The sequence below is a fragment of the Mirounga angustirostris genome, unplaced genomic scaffold, assembly GCF_029215605.1.
Source record: "Mirounga angustirostris isolate CCGP_5_RB_7025 unplaced genomic scaffold, mMirAng1.0.hap1 SCAF_4, whole genome shotgun sequence".
Taxonomy (NCBI): Eukaryota; Metazoa; Chordata; class Mammalia; order Carnivora; family Phocidae; genus Mirounga; species Mirounga angustirostris.
In genome coordinates, this window is record NW_026991712.1 from 145026786 (window position 1) to 145044919 (window position 18134).

At 38.3% G+C, this 18134-nt stretch overlaps 1 protein-coding gene across 1 annotated transcript in view; it reads left to right on the forward strand.

Annotated features, from left to right (window-relative positions):
* Positions 1–18134, forward strand: part of FYB2 (FYN binding protein 2) — a 94598-nt gene that overhangs the window by 63526 nt on the left and 12938 nt on the right. Inside the window, 6 exon segments of the mRNA XM_045899083.2 lie at positions 4264–4378; positions 4488–4528; positions 6278–6338; positions 7376–7474; positions 12374–12402; positions 14019–14079. Of these exon segments, the coding sequence (XP_045755039.2) occupies positions 4264–4378; positions 4488–4528; positions 6278–6338; positions 7376–7474; positions 12374–12402; positions 14019–14079 (406 nt within the window).

An 18134-nucleotide genomic window follows, 5' to 3' on the forward strand; every position in this document is an offset into this window, starting at 1 on the left:
GAAAAAGATAAATAATTTGATAAATTGATATAGAAATGCAGTGAATGAATTATACATCAAATTAGACACAGGTGAAGAAATTAAGGAACAAGAAGATAAATCTAGAGAAATTATCCAAAATATATTCCACAGGAGAAATGATAGGAAAGAATGAAAGAGAGGATAAGAATCCTCAAGGATAAAAGAAGTCTTAAAATAACATTAAATCAGCGTTCTACAAAAGGGTCCTAGAAAGAGTGGGGAGGAGGATAAAATAGAGATAATGCCTGATAATTTTCTAGAATTGTTGAAAGGTATCAATTTATAGATCCAGAAGCCCTTAAGTTCTTAAGTAGGATAAATAAAAGAACTCCACACCTAGTTATATCTTAAGGAAATGGAAGAATATTGAAGAATAAGAGAATATCTTAAAATACCTTAAAAGCAGACAAAGGAAAAGGCCAGTCACCCAGAAAGAAACAAGCAGGCTGATTGCTGAGTTCTCAACAAGAGTGTGTAACTTGAATACAGTGCTGCTGAAAAATATTGAATGTCTATCCAGAATTGTATAACTAGTGAAAATGCATGTCAGGAATGGAGGAAAAATTATTATATTTTCAGATAAATAAAAAGTGAGAGATTTTAATCACCAAATGAAACCTTCTCAAGGAGATTCTAAAGCGTGTAGTTCAGGCAGAAAGAAGATAATCCCAGATAGAGAATTTCGGATGCAAGAAAGAATAGCAAGTGTCAACTGAATAAAACAATAACATCAAACTGGGGAGGGGGGAAAAATATTGAACATTAATAGCACATACTTTGGGAAGGTAACTCAAAGCATTCTAACGTTTTTAATTGTGAGTAACAATAGTAATTTATGCTAGCTTTAAAAGAGAGTAGCTAGGATATATATTCATCAAAAGATACCAGTGAAAAAGCAAGGCACAGAGTGGAAGAAGTTACTTGATTTGTATATATATTTGACAAAGGACTCTGATATGGAATATATAAATCTTCTATAAACATCACTGTATCCAGAAAATATAAAAATCAGGAAAAAAATTTAGAGAAATTGGGAAAATACATGAAGAGGCACTTCACTCAAGAAGATATTCAAAAAGCAAATACATTATGGAAGAGCTGTTCACCTTCATTAAGTCTCAGGGAAATGCAAATGAAACCTACAATGTGATATCACTACACGCCCACCCAAATGGCTAAAATAAAAACCACTAAAAATATCAAGTCTTAAGTTATGGAACAACTAGAACTCTCCTACACTGCTGGGACTGTAACTGGGGTAATCACTTTGGAAAACTGTCTGGCAGTATCTATTAAAGCCCAGCATATGCATATCCTATGACTAGCAACCCCATGCCTATTCTTATACCCAATAGAAATGCATACTTCAATTTACCAAGACATATACAAGATGTTCATAGCAGAACTTTTTATAATAACCTCAGACTGGAAACCATCCACATGTCCATCTAAAGTAGAGAGGATAAATGTAGCATGTTCACACAATGGAATCGTTACAGGAATGAACAAATTACAACTCTACGCAACAGCACAGATGAATGTCACTTAGTATTGAAGGGAAGTAGGCAACACCAAAGAGAACATTCTGAATTTTTCCATTAATATAAAGTTCATAAATCAGCAGAATTGACCTCTGATATTAGGCAGTACGATGGTGGCTCCCCTTGTGGGAGGGAACAAGGACTAGAACAGAGCATGGGAAGGGCTTGGGGGCACTGGCAGTGTTAGGTTTTTGATCCTGTACATGAATATGTTCAATTTGGGAAATGTATTGAGCTATACTCTTATGATTTGTGCTTTTTCCTGTATGTTATTAAAATTTAAAATATACTAGGATAACTATTAAAAGATAGCACATATTCCTTCCAAACAAATAGAAAACAAAGAAGAATGAAGAGAAGAAATATCAGTCAAGAAAGAGGAAGATGGGGGGGGGAACAGAACATATAAAAAGTATGTAATGAGACAGAAGATGTAAAATTTAATATATCAGTAAACACTATTAATATGCAAAACATTCTAGTTAGAAGACATATGCATTCAAATCATTCAATATTAAAAAATACTGGAGTGCCTTTTATGTGCCTGGCTCTATTCTAGGTGCTGGGGGTATAGCAGTAGACAAAACTGACAAAAATCCCTATGCTCATGGAAGTTGCATTCTGATCAGAGGAGACAGATGGTAAATATATAAAAGATAAAATATCCACTCTGTGGAATGCTGTGGTAGTAAATGTTATGGGAAAAAATAAAGCAAGGAAAGAGAATGAAGAAAGCCAGCAGAGGTAGTAGGAGTTGCAATTTTAAAGTGTTGATAGGTGACTCCAGAGATGTAAAGTAGATGAGAGCCAAGTGTATCTAGGGTAAGAATGTTCTGGGGAGGGGAGAAGGAATGCAAATATCCTGAGGCAGGAACCTACCAGATGTGGGGGCAGAACAGCAGGGAGGCTGTGTGGCTAGAGCAGGGTGTAGGAGATGAGGTCAGAGACATGACAAGGGCCAGATAGTGTGGGAGCTTCTGTAGACCATTCCAAGAACTTTGGCGTTTCCTCTGACAGATTTTTCAGAATGGGAGGTTTTGAGCACAAGAACAGAATGATCTGATTGTATTTAAAGAATCGTCCTGGCCGAAGTCATGAAAGAAGAAATGCAAAGGGATAAATCAGGGACCTGTTAGGAGCTTGTTGCACTAATGTGAGAGAAATGACTGGAGCTCGGAGGAGCATACGTGGCAGACTTGTTGAGATGCGTTTGGATTCAGGATAGAATTTGGAAGTAGCGGAGGGAGTCAAGGACGTCTTTGTGTTTGGGACCTGAACAACTGAAAGGACGTGTTGCCATTTTTTATTGAGATGGAGCCGACTTCAGGAAAAGCAGATTTGCAGAGAGAAAGTGTGAGTTTGGTTTGGAGCATAATGTGTTTAGACAACCAAATAGGAGTGGTGTGAAGGCTGATGGAGTATCTAGAATTCATGAAAAATGTCTAAGTTAGAGATGTAAATTTGGGAGTTGTCTGTGTTTTTAAAAAGAAGCCATAAACTTTTACATATGTTGCAGCCAAAAGGAAGGAGTCACAAAGGAAAAAAAAAAGTCTTGAACTAGGAATTAAGCACATGGGTGTTCAGCTCTCTGCTTTGTGCTGGAGAAATTTACTGGTAACTCCTTAAGGAAAAGCAGCACTTTATGGCTTAAGGACCTGACATGCTTGAGACGCTTCAGGGTCTACATGCTAACTGACTTCTTATCAGGGGGTAAAATCTTGTTGCTTGGTTCATTTAGTTGACATAAGTCAATTTGCTCGTTGCTTATTTCTCAGATGTATCACTTCTTCTTTCTGATTAATAGTTCATGTGTGAAAATGGTTCTGAATCACCCATACTCGAAATATCAACCCACGCCAACTGATAAAAATGTGGCAACTTTATGGTTATGACAAGTTGACAGCTCTGTGAAATAAAGCAGCACCTGCAACTAGCTACTTGTGCCAACAATCCCTGTACATTTTTCAACCTGGCACACCATCTTCTGGCTAATTCCATCACTAAGAAATAAATGTTAACATGCTCAATCAACTTGTCTAAGAAATTTGAAGAAAAAATGCCACAAAACTGGATAAGGTCATCTAGATTTAAAGAGAGAGAAGGGTCTCCTGGGTGGCTCTGTCAGTTGAGCGTGTGACTCTTGGTTTTGACTCAAGTCATGATCTCAGGGTCGTGGGATCAAGCCCTGCATCATCGGACTCTGCACTCAGTGGGGAATCTGCTTGAGATTCTCTCTCCCTCCTCCTCTGCCCCTCCACCATACTCTCTTTCTCGCTCGCTCGCTCAAATAAATAAATAAATCTTTAGGGAAAAAAAAGAAACTCCAGGGCTGTACCCTGGAGGATCTCACCATCTGAGGTCAGAGATTAGAGAACAGCCATTAAGAGAAGAGTTACTGGTCACTAGGCTAGCACTCTTCATAAATACATATTCATCCTTGCCACCGTCATTGAGAGACATGACAAGGGCCAGATAGTGTGGGAGTTGGTGTTATTATTGTCCCAGCTTCAGAGAACCATAACTGAGTCTCTGCAAGGTGAAGTGGGGTGCCAAAGAAGCGTACATACCAAGATTATAACCCAGTTTCAGCGTATGAAATCTGCCTTTCCTATTCTTACCTCCACTGTCATGGAATGTGTGAATGCATTTATGGTAGCAGTTGATGAGCTATTCTTCAGGACTTTCTCTGTTTTCTTTACAGGTGGGTATGTGGAGGCCTTGGAGGTCACCACAGAAGCGCCAGGCAGGGGGGCCTGTAAGCCTCACTCCATCTCAGAGGAGACCTATGATGATGTTGAGTACCCCGGGAGAGTGGGGTAAGTGCATGTCAGCCCTTCAGCAGTGTGGTGAGACTGGAGATGACTGTGGTGAGACTAAAGGTACAACACAATAGGCTAAGGGTCTTTGCATTATTTCTCCCTGCAGACCACAGTCAGACCTCTCTAACTCATTTGCTTCCGATAATGGTAAGTATAAGAAGACATTTGAAACTGTCGGTAGGAATTGCTGAGTGCTTCTGTGGCTGATAGTGTAAGGTGTCTTTTATCTATATATACTTTTAATAATGCCCATCGGGTGAGGTGATGACAAGCTAGGTGGGAGAAGTGGTCCAAGGTATGTGCTAACAAATGCACTTAGAATCATGAAGGTGAAGACGCTAATAATGGGGCTTTTCGGCAATAAAGCAACTTCACTGTGAAACGTCCTCCTTCCTGACTGCTTCACAAGGCAGGTCTGGTTATAGGAATGGTTTTTTTTTTAATTCAAATTTTGTTAGTTAATATACAGGGCAATATTGGTTTCAGGGATAGGATTTGGTGGTCCATCACTTACATACAACACCCAGTGCTCATCACAAGTGCCCTCCTTAATCCCCATCACCCTTCCAGTCCTTCCCACACCCACCTCCCTCCATTAACCCTCAGTTTGTTCTCTATCATGAAGAGTCATGTAGGGCTTGTTTCTCTCTCTCCTTTGTTTCTTTTCCCCTTCCCATATGTTCATCTGTTTTCTTTCTTAAGTTACAGGAATGTTGTTTACTTAACACTCAGTCATGGTTTCCCAATACTTTTAAGATCAACTCTTACATGGTCTAGAGCCTTGAGTGGTTTGCCTCTACCTGCTACTGAGGACTTTTCACACCATACTTAGTCTTCATCCTTGAGATCCATTCATGCCTACCGCCTTTTAGCTTCTCTGACTTGCCAAGCTCCACCACAGGGTGTTCTCATGTGCTCCTCCTTCTTTTTGGAATGCTCTTCCCTCCCCTGGGCCCCTTTGCCTACGTGACTCTTGATGTTTCCTCTGATCCCAACTCCTTCATTTTTGCCCCAGAGAATATTCCCCTTGGTGTATAGTCTCATCAATATCCTAGTACCATGGCTTTCCCTGTCAGCACTTTACAGTTATAATTTTATATGTGTGTGATTCTTCCATTAATAACTGTCTTCCCTCCTAGCCTGTTACTTTCTTTATGCTTGCTATTTTTCCTAGCCCCTAGCATAATGCCAGGAACATGTGAGACACACCAAAACTATTTATTGAATGTGCATGGATAAAGAAATAATAGAGGAGGGATAATCAAATGCTGCTCTGGTTGCTTTTGTCTTCCTTAGAATGTCAGAATTTTAGATGGTGAAACAACCTTAGAGATCATGAAATCTAGTATGCCATTATAGAAAGGAACTAAGGCATGGAGAAGTTAAGTGACTCTCCTAAACTCACGGTGCGTGAGTCACATTTTAAACTTGAAAAGCCTCCATTGCAGGGTAGCCTCAAAGTGTATCTGTATACTTTAAGCTCATGTGTTGGGCTAGGCTAAAGCCATGGTATCAAGCGAAAGATGATTCAGGATGCTTTGGTTCTCCATTATTGCCCCAGCATTCAGCACAGTGTGTGATGTTTAGTAGACTCTGAATGTTATATATGAAATATGCAAAGGATGAGGGTAGAAGGATGGAATCTGTTAATAAACCAGCTTTCTTCTACTACATCAGATCAGACTTGGAATTGGGTGGAAGCAAATATGAATTTTCACTTTGTACATACTTTTATAGAGGTTTAATTATTTTTACCATATGCTTATTAAAAAAAAATTGTGCTTGACATCAAGTTGTACCTAGCACCTGATAGGTATCCAGTAATTTCTTATGAAATATGAATCTGAACTACTGTCATTATAATAAATGAAAATAGTTTTTTTTTAATTTCAGAAGAAAATAGTGAAGAAGCATATGAAGAGGTCTATAAAACAAAGAGCAACTACCCAAAGATAGAGTGAGTTTCTCTCTTTCTCAGCTTTGTAGCTAATAGTACTTCCCTGTTAGTGTAGGAAAACCAGAGTTGAAGAAACAGTCCCCTTCCCTTGACCCTATCATCCTTAGGGAGGATTTGCATCAAGAGTAGAGATAAGATATTTTAATACTACACTGTGATGAAAAAGAGACTTGTGATTGTATACAATCATATGCTACAATTTTTAATTATATTGCTTCCTCTTTTGAGAAAGTGTCCACCTCTCAAAGTAGAGGGCCTTAATATTGTGTTAGGAAATAAGTGAGAAAGGAGAAGTAAGTATCAGTAAAGCTTGCTTCAGTTCTATCATAGCATTTCCAGGAAGAAATCAATGGTTATGACTTAACTTATGTCTTTGCAAGTTAATAAGACTGTCTCTGGGATTTGGGCTTAATTTAATATCGAAGAATTCCACGTTATCAGGAACATTTGCTCAAATGGGCATTATTCATCAAGTTTAGTTATTGGGGCACATTGTGGAAATGAAACAGCAGTGGTCAAAAGCAAGAAGGTTTAGGGTTGAAGGGAAAGGTAGGGATCCATACTGGGTGGGAGGGTGTGGGTGTATCATTCCCTCTCCCTACCTCCTAAAAAACCTGAGAGCATATTTGGAAGAATTGTAATTCTTAACTGGGCAGTAAATGTACCACCATTGTTGTGACATCATTCAATAAATTAAGTCAGTGATGTAGATTTCAGGAGCCCGGAATTTCAAAACATTTTTCCAGTATAGTTTATAAACTATGCTTCCCAAAGTCACCTTCTCTAAAAGGAAGACCTTGCTTCGTATCCTCAAAATAGAGACCATTTGGGGCGGATGAAAGTTTGTATTGAAGTATAATCCCCTTCATAGCTGACTGGTGTGTTATTTCATATTGGTACCTCAACAAAGAAGAGCATAGATGTCGATAAGGCATTTCCTGTCTCTTCCCGGAGTGAGATGTGTTCTGGAATAAGCCTCGTCCATCTCCAGTACTCTCTGAAATGCCATGTTATTTATATCCTCTGATTCCTCTTAGTTTAGATGGAAAAGAAGCACTTAAAAGACTGCAGAAATTCTTCAAGAAAGAAAAGGATAGGTTTAAAATGAAGAAAAACAAGTTGAAAGAAAACGTAAGGTAAAAAGTCTTTCTTACTTTTTCTTTCCAGGAGAGGCCTAGCAGTGCTAATCTGGTAGTTTTACATTGTATTCTCAGAAACAGTGCAGGGGATATCTGAAACTAAAACCAAGGGCCCTGGTTAACACTTGACTCCTCCTTTCCAATTTGTGAGTGAACCATACCCACAGATACTAATAAGACAGTGACAATATCCCTTTTGGAAAAAAAAAAATTGATGATAAAGGGTTGTAAACAAGGGTAGAAGGAAAGTCTTAAGCAAAGTCTAGAAAGGAAATTTTTCCTCATCACCTTTGGCATATATTCCTATTATCACTAACTATTATATTATTAATTGTATCCTTTTATGCTTTCTTAGCCCTACAAGTTCCAGTGGTTTTAGTTGTCTACATTTTGTATTCTAATTTGCCTCTCTGGAGTGAGGCAGTGTGTAGAGAGGGGAGATGAACTTTCAGCTGAGTGGTTCATACATCTCAAGGTCTTAGACCTGGAGAGGACCCTCTCCTTCCCAGCTAATTACCAATGTTTGAGAAAGTTACAGATTTACTAGCGGTAGAGATGGGAGGCCTGAATTCTGGGTTCTAGTTTCAGCTCTGCAATTTATTCACTGTGCAGTTGGGGGCAAATCATGATCCAGCCCACGTTTCCTCTTGCATACAAGGGAGATTCCGAGGTACTTCTCTAATATGTAGAAATGGATAGATCTGTTTTAAGAGGCAAGGGATGGTAAAATAATTTCCCCAGGGTCATCAGGTATACTGGCGTGGAATTGTTACTCTACCTTGAAGTTCTTGTCAATCATAAAACCTCAAAGTTATGTGATATTAAGCCCAATTGTCTGCTGGATCTAGATCTACCAAGAGATCCAACAGAACATGGGGTTCATAAATTATAGTCCTGACCATGGAAGTAGAGCTGCAGTGCTCAATAAGACCTATGCACAAAGGCATTGTCTGGGCCTAGCAGGTTAGATGCTTCTGACAAAAAATTATGATGCCTGTGGTCCCTTAGAAATTTGATCCAGGTGAGGGGCACCTGGATGGTGCAGTCAGTTAAGTGTCCCACTCTTTATTTTTAATAATTTTTTTAAGATTTTATTTATTTGAGAGAGAGAGAGAGAGAGTACGAGAGAGGGGAGGGTCAGAGGGAGAAGCAGATTCCCCACTGAGCAGGGAGCCCGATATGGGACTCGATCCTGGAACTCCGGGATCATGATCCGAGCCGAAGGCAGTCACTTAACTGACTGAGCCACCCAGGCGCCACTAAGTGTCCCACTCTTGGTTTCAGCTCAGGTCATGATCTTGGGGTCGTGGGATCAAGGCCCACATTGGGCTTTGCACTCGCCATGGAGTCTGCTTGGGACTCTCTCTCCCTCCTCCCCCTACCACTCATGCTCTCTCTAAAATAAATAAATATTTTTAAAAAATTGATCTAGGCGAGAATGCAGATATTTTTAAATGCAAATCTGCTTTCCTTTTTCTTAGAACTATTCAGTGACTTCTTACAACCGTTAGAACAAATATCCAGTCCCTTCCTATGGCAAGTAAATACTTTATGGCAGCTGCCTTCTTACATGTCCAGTTTTTTCTTGTTTATCTCTGATTTCCACTCTCTACTATGCCATATAAATACCTCCACAGATCTAACTCTGCCATCGTACTGCATGCCTCTTCACTTTAATCAGGACATTCCCTTGGTCTTGAATGCATCTGTCCTCCTCCAACCTCCTTTGATTATCAAAAATGGTCAAATAGTATCCCTTCTGGGACATCTTCCCTGAACCTCTCTACCCAAACCTGGATCACCTGTCTCTCCTGTGTATCTCCCTAATATCCGGAGCATGTCTTATAACATCTCCTGAGAAACCCTTTTTCTTAGAGTCAGAGAGTCTCAGGGTAACAAGAGAAATCCATATTATCTAGTCCAACCCAGTACACAAGCTTCTCTGCAAACTTCCTAACAAGCCAAATACCTGTGCATGCATACCTCTATAAAAGAGAAGTTACCACCTGCAGAGAAAGATGTTTCATCTTTAGAAAAGTCTATTAAGATTTTTTCCCATAAATGTTGGCAAAATCTGCCTCTTTGCCTTAATTTTTCATTTAATAACATGTAGATATAACAAGACAGGACAGAATTTTATTATCTTCTGTTGAGCCTTTTGATTGAGGGCTCCTCTCTTGAACACCAACTCCTAGTTGATTACTTTCCCTTCAGAGGGAAGTTGCAACAATGGTAATGTGACATTTAAAAAGAGTAAGGCTCTTCCAAAAACAAAATGAAACAAAACAAAAACAGAATAAGGCTCTTCACCCTCTCTTTGTCTCAGACACACACACTGCCTATTAGGATAGTCATTCAATGGCTTGATTTAGGTATAAATAAGTCAAGAATTAAATGCCACCAGCCTTAGCTATGCTATGAATTTTACATTGGAATTAGATGTTAAACCTGTTCTCACTCCCTCTGTTCCAGATGCACTGACTTCCTTGCTTTTCTTTAAAGGACCAAGCACACCTCTGCCTGAAGGTCTCTGTATTTGCTCTTCCCTTTCCTAGAATACCCTTACTCAGATAACTGCGTGGCTCACTCCCTCACTCCCTTCAGGATTCTACTCAAGTCACCTTACCAGTAAACCCTTCCCTGACCATCTTCTGAAAAATGGCAAGCCAACCTTCACCTTCAGCTCTCCTGCCCCCTTATCTTGCTCTACTTTTTTCAATTGTACTTAACTCCTCGCATGACAGAACATAAATTTCCTTGTTTTGTCTGCTTCACCCTACTAGAATCCATGAAGGCAGGGATATTGACTGTTTTGTCCATTGCTGTATCTCCAACATAAAGAACCATGCCTGGGACATGATAGGTACTCAATAAATGGCTATTGAATGAATAAATGACCTAGAGGAAGGAAATATCATTCTAGATTTTTAAAAAAGATTTTATTTATTTATTTGACAAAGAGACCCAGTGAGAGAGGGAACACAAGCAGAGGGGAGTGGGAGAAAGAGAAGCAGGCTTCCCGTCGAGCAGGGAGCCTGATGCGGGGCTTGATCCCAGGACCCTGGGATCATGACCTGAGCCAAAGGCAGATGCTTAACAACTGAGCCACCCAGGCACCCCTCATTCTAGATTTTTTGTAGCCTCAATTTCTAGGTTTAAATAGGAGCTACCACCACCCTGGCCCACTTAAAATAGAGGAAGGGAATTGGTATTAGGAAGGGCTTTTTTGAGCCAGGAGCCCTTGAGTGGAGAGGCCAAGGATGCATGCTAACTAGGCACTGGGGAGAGGGAGGGTGAAGTGCTTCACATGTGTTCTCTCTCCAATCTTCACAATAACCCCATGAGATAGAAACTCTTTTCTCCATTTCCCAGATGAAAAATTAAGGCTTTGAGAAGTTATGTGACTTGCGCAGGGTAAGTGGGTAAATGGCAGAACTAAGAGTCAGATTCAGCTCTCTCTGACTCCAGGGACCAGGTACCGCTTCTCCTCTATTCTGACAGCACCCAGTCTGGTCATACAGTTACTGATAGCAGGGACCAGTGAGCATCCTCAGCTCCTTTGCCAGGCACATCCACTTAGGTACACCCCATCCAGCTCTAATACTCACCCTGCAAGATAGAGCTGGTATTCACTTTAGAAATGAAGAACCCAAGGCTTGCATAAAGGTTAGCTGATCTTTCCCAAAAGTGCTGTTTCTTTGGACAATCCTATATTATGTTCTTATCACACAGTGTTGTACTAATTTACTTTTGGTCTCCCTCATTAAATGCTAAGCTACTTCGGGGTAGAAACTTTGATCATTTTGTATGCCCAGCACATGGGCCTGGCCCATGGTCAGTGTCCCCCTAATACCTGTAGGACTGAACTTAAATTGTTTAAAATACATGAATTTTTTTTTTCTACCACATCATACTTCCTTCCATCTCCTTAACTGTGTAACCAAACAGTCTACCTGGGCCAAATGTCCTCTCCCACTTAGCAATCTGCTATCTTCCATTTCCCCCTGGTCTGGAGCCCTGCTCTCAAGATATCCTTTTGGCTTAACCATATACATAGGCAGGGTCCTGTGTCTGCAGAGGGTAGTTCTCTCTCACCATATTTATCCCACAATGGATATCCAGGTGCACCTCAAAGATATCATGGGTTGGGTTCCAGACCACTACAACAAAGCAAATGTTATAATAAATTGAATCAAATTTTTTGGTTTCCCAGTTCATATAAAAGTTATATTTACACTATAGTGTGGTCTATTAAGTGTGAACCATGTCTAAAAAATATACACACCTTAATTAAAAGATAATCTATTGCTAAAAGATGCTAACCATCATCTGAGCTTTAGTGAGTCATAATCACTGACCACAGATCACCATAACAAATATAGTGAGAAAGTTTGAAATATTGTGAGAATTACCAAAATATAACAGAGACACAAAGTAAGAAAATGCTGTTGGAAAAATAGTGCTGATAGATTTGCTTGATGTAGGGTTATCATAAACCTTCCATTTATAAAAAACCACAGTATGTATGAAGTGCAGTAAAACCAAGGGCAATAAAATGAGGCATGCCTGTATTTGGTGAGCATCTTGGGAGGTTAGAAGGCAGAAACAGGATCTTGTGGATGGACGAAGGCAGAGCCTGAGGTTGTCTAGTTAGGAAAGGGGGAGTGGATAATGGGTGGTCCCTGGAGATACATAAGCTCATTTTTAAATGGTGGTATGGAAGCGAGGAGAAGGTTAATCAGAACGAACCTGTAGGAAAGGTTTGCTTCACATCTTTGCCTAGACACACCTGCATCAAGAAACCTAGTCATCAATATGTTATTTGAGATGGATCAACTAATCTCTCTGAACCTGGCTTTTTTCCGTAACCCTTTTGTGTCTTTTGTCAATCTACAGTGCATTTTCAATTTCGATGCCTGATTTAGGTAAGTGACATTCGCTAATTGCTGGTACAAAACTACTCAGCATTAGCATATTCAGGGGCACGGACAGAGAAGTAGTAATCCTTTCTTCATTCCACATTTAATGAAAAATTGATACATAAAAATCAAAGAAGACATTTTACAAAACAGTATTACTTACTTTGGGGAAGATGAGTAACATTGCTTAAATACCCACTGTATACCAGGCCTCTTAAAATCCCAGAAAAATAGGTATAATCTTTTTAGGGAGGCTCTAGGACCCACATCCATACTTTAGTGATCTGGGATTTGTACTCAAGTCTCTCTGATTACAAAGCTTGTGCATTTTACATTATACCACACAGCCTCTTGATGGATTTGACAGCCAAATCACCCTAATTAATACATAATAAGTTGGACAGGATCACATTGCAGTACACATACTGATTACATCAAGGATAGGCCATTGGAATATTCTTTGCTATAAAAACAATAGTGCAGAAATTAGCATATTGCCTGATATATAGTATGATCACAATACATGTTCAGTAAGTTGAATCTGTCAATAAAAGAGGGCTGTGTTATTTGTTGGTTTTTGTTTCTGAGCTCTAGCCATGATGGTACTTTGAGTTCACTCTGAATAGGCAAATCAAATGTTTATTATATTCCAGAAATATGAGTTTGATGCACTAAACAAATGAAGGTTATATAAAAAACCTGATAAAATCATAGGTCTCCCAAAATTCCCTTGGTCCATATAAAAATCTAAAAAGCCAACTTAGAATAGGCATGCATTGTACTCCCACCCAAATTTATGAACAATCAAATGTGAATTATGAATAATTATACCAGAAGGTCTCAAACTCACTCAAGTGGTGAATCACTTAAACATTATGGAATTCTGGGACACCTGGGTAGCTTAGTTAAGTGTCTGACTCTTGATTTCAGCTCAGGTCATGATCTCAGGGTTGTGAGATAGAGTCCCATGTTGGGTTCCACAACTGGGTGTGGAACCTGCTTAAGATTCTCTCTTTCTCTCTTCCTCTACCCTACCCCACCTCTTTAAAAAAAATTATGGAATTCTATGTTGAGCCCCAGGAATGTGAATATCCTAAACTGAAAATGTCTAGTTATGATTATGTAACTAAGATTCAATTTTATGCAAGATTATTATAGAAGAGCAGTTGTCTATGGTTTGAAATAAAAATAATGGAAGAAAAATCAACATGAATATTCTACTTAAACTGTCTTTTTCCCAGGAATTAGGAAAAGCCTTCTTACTATTCTAGAAGTGGAATATCTTTGTCCAGTTCCAAGATGATGGGAACCTACTCTAAAAATGATCCTTTCAGCAACTCATATTTTCTGAAAATCTGCACGAAATTAAATTGATATAAATATATATGTCTGTGTTTGAGATACTAGGGCATGCCACTATTTTTTTAATCTCTCATTTAAATTTCTTCCCAAATCGAGATTCTTTTTGTTCTTTGATCCTTCTAGCCTATCTATATTCTATGATCAGATCTATGAACAGATGTGGGGATGCACCTGGATAATTGGGTATTGTGGATAATTTGGAAAGCAAGGGATTGTATAAACCATACCTAATGACTATTTTGATCCTGTCTTGAACCCAGAACTTAGGTCTCAGGAAGTTATTATCTATGATAATGTGGACATAAATGAAAAAGAGTCAAGGTAAGTCATTTTACCTCATTGGTTATCCCTACTGATATGCAACCCATTTTCCGATGCTTTGTTAAATATGGTCAGAGGGCCACCTTTTTAGAGCCTTAGAGACTGGATGAAAAGTCAGCTTGTGATACAACATAGACAGTTAGTAGTCTGAGTCACTTAACAGTAGTAGGTGATTCAGAAGTTACTGGAGCTTTTCAATCTGTTTCATATCTTTGAATCTAGAGACTTGAAACTCATTTCAATGCAACACACCCTTATTTAATAACCTCTTATGAACAAGGCAACCTGGAGGATAGCAAGCACTGTATGACAGAACAGTCTGTTCTCAAAGATGAAATAACTGTAATATATCAAGAAACTATCCTGAAACTCGATGTCCCCTCTCTAGCTATTTGTTATCTATCCTTTCTCTCTCAACTAGATGACTAAAAATAAAGGTCCCCTCTGCTCCTTTTTGATTCACTTAGGGTTCCAAATTTTTGCACTTATAAACACTATTGCTATAAATATTCTTACTCATCTCTAATATGAATATGTCCAAGAATTTTTCTAGGAGATACTTAAGGGAAGGGAAATGCAAATTATGTAGGGAATGCAAATTTATAAGAAAACTGCCAACTTGTTTTTCAACGTGGTTGTACCAATTTACACCCTTCCCAGCCATTTCTAAGGAGAGTATTGATCCACCTTTTCACCAACATTTAGCACAGAGGAAATTCTTAATTTTTACCAATTTAGTGGATATAAAATACTCAGTGTTGAGCCCCTTTTAATATGTTTATTCACCATTCATATCTTTCCTTCTGTAGAAGGCCTGTTGATACTTTTTTCCTATTTTCCTATTGGACTGATGGTCTTTTTCTTATTTACTTACAGATTTTTTTAATGTATTCTAGATACCATTCCTTTGTCAGTTACATATGTTGCAGACACCTTCTCCTAAATGTAACTTGACTTTGCGATGTTCTTCCTAGTCTTCTAATGAATACAAATTCTTAAGTTTAATGTATTTGAGTTTATCAATTGATTTTTGCTTTTTATATCTTTTAAAGAAATATTTAGGGCGCCTAGGTGGCTCAGTTGGTTAAGCGACTGCCTTCGGCTCAGGTCATGATCCTGGAGTCCCGGGATCGAGTCCCGCATCGGGCTCCCTGCTCAGCGGGGGGTCTGCTTCTCCCTCTGACCCTCTCCCCTCTCGTGCTCTCTGTCTCTCATTCTCTCTCTCAAATAAATAAATAAAATCTTAAAAAAAAAAATTTATCCCAAGATCATATGATATCTTCCCATATTTTCTTCTAAAACTGCTAAAGTTTTTGCCTTTTACATTTAAACCTTGGGGCGCCTGGGTGGCTCAGATGGTTAAGCGTCTGCCTTCGGCTCAGGTCATGGTCTCAGGGTCCTGGGATCGAGTCCCGCATCGGGCTTCCTGCTCCTTGGGAGCCTGCTTCTCCCTCTGCCTCTCTCTCTCTGTCTCTGTCTCTCATGAATAAATAAATAAAATCTTTAAAAAAAAAAATAAAAAATAAAAAAAATAAAAAAAAAAAAATACATTTAAACCTTGGACCTATCTAGAATTCATTTTTGTGTTTTGGTACTATAATGAAGTAGCTAGCAATCCAATTAAATTTTTTACCATATGGATAAATGTCCTGCATGATTAATTGAATAGTCCCACCTTTCCCCATGGAGGTACAATGCCATCTTTGTCATACCAAGTTTCCCTATGTCTGAAATCTGTGTCCATGCTCCCTATTCCATTGTCCTTTTCATCTTAATTGCAGGGTGCTCTGAAAAAGTAATAAGATATTAGTAAGTACTAAATAATTAGTAAGTACTAAAGTAGTAAGATATAAAAGTACTAATAAGATATTAGTACACTGAGAGAGTAGTTGATATCAGTACCTTGACATGTTCTAAGACATGATTTATGCCTAGTGTGTGGTCAATTTTCATAAATGTTCTTTGTGCAGTTTAGAAAAATATGACTTCTCTAATTGTTTGGTACGACGATCAACTTATGTTCTTTAAATCATTCTCTTGTTAAAAATCTATAGATTTGTGAATTTTTAGATGTTTTACCCATCAATATTTGAAAGAAATGGGTTGAAATCTTACATAAACATGGTAGATGAGTCAGTTTCTCCCCAAACTTGGCTAGTTTGCATGTCACAGCTTGGTAGGTAGGTATTAGATTGAGGAGAAGCCAAAACAGCTCTAGATTATGGTCGCTTGATATTCCAGACCTCTACTTTTCATTTCCTTTTGTTCATTAGACTGTCCCTAGAGAGTTAGCAAGGGAAGGAAGAAGAGGGGGATCTTGAAAAGGACACTGGTACAACTTCTATAGCTTGGCACCCATGGGACTTGTAGCATATCCTCTTACTTCTCTGAACCTTAGTTTCTTGGTAAGATTTGGTAATAAAAATCCTCATCCTGCCAGATTTATTAAGCTCCCTAATTAGATCCCTAGAAAACTAATATTAGTTGACAAAGGGGCAAAGAGTTGGCTAGTATGGGTCTAAATTGGTATGATCTCTCTGAAAGTATAATTTGGCAGTATGTATCCAAAATACCCACACCATTTACTTAATCCAGCAATTCCCAGCTCAAGCAATGGGCTCTGGTGAAAAAGGAAACAAAAAAATTTCATGCATAAAAATGTGTATCTCAGGGTATTTATAAAAAAATGTTTAAAACCACCCACCCAAACATCAAAACATATAGTAATCTGCTAATTATATTATAGTACTCAACATGACCTTTTAAATATATGCTAAATAGATGCTAAAGAATTTCCAATGGCATGGAGAAGTGCTTACACTATAATGACAATAGAAAAATAGCAGAATGCAAATTTATATGTATAGTATGATCTCAATTCAGTTTTTAAAAGTGCTTGGAAAGATGTTTCGAAGGAAACTTAGATGTCTTTGAGAGGTCAGATTATGCTTAATTTGTCTCTTCTCTACTTCTTCCAACTTTTTAAATACTCAAATTGTTGCAATGCTTGCTGTAAAAACTAAATTAGTTAATATATAAAATGCCAGCATAAAGCTTGACACATAGGTGCTCAAAAAGTATTAATTCCTTTTATAATACCTTTTCCCCTCCCTGCATCATTTTCTTTTTTTAAATAATCTTAGTTAAAAAATTTTATTACTGAGAATTCTAAACAGAAAAATCAATAGAATCTTATAATGAACCCTTATATACCCAATACCCAGCTTTAAAAATTACTAGTTTGTGACCAAACTTGTTTACACTGTCACCTACCTCCCCATCTCCAGTATTTTTAAAATTAACATACAGTATTATATTAGTTTCAGATGTACAATATAGTGATTCAACAATTCTATACATTAGTCATGATAAGTGTACTCTTAATCCCCTTCACCATTTCACCCATTCCCCCCACCCACCTCCCCTCTGGTAACCACCAGTTTGTTCTCTATAGTTAAAAGTATTTTTTGCTTTGTCTTTTTTGTTGTTGTTCATTTGTTTTGTTTCTTAAAATTCCACTTGAGTAAAATCATAAGGTATTTGTCCTTCTCTGACTTATTTCACTTAGCATTATACTCCTTATACCCATCCATGCTGTTGCAAATGGCAAGATTTCATTATTTTTTATGGCTAATATTCCATTGTGTTTATGTGTGTGTATACACCACTTCTTTTCTGTTATTGTTATATACCACTTCTTTACCCATTCATCTACTGATCGACACTTGGGCTGCTTCCATATCTTGGCTATTGTAAATAATGCTGCAGTAAACACAGGGGTGCATATATCTTTTTTGAGTTAGTGTTTTCAATTTGGAGGGTAAATACCCAGCAGTGGAATTACTGGATCATATGGTAGTTCTATTTTTAACTTTTTGAGGAATGTCCATAGTGTTTTCCACAGTGGCTGCAGCAGTTTATATTCCCACCAGTAGTGCATAAGGGTCCTTTTTCTCCACATCATGACAAATACTTGTTTCTTGTGTTTTTTATTTTAGCCATTCTGATAGGTGTGAGGTGGTATTTCATTGTGGTTTTGGTTTGCATTTCCCTGA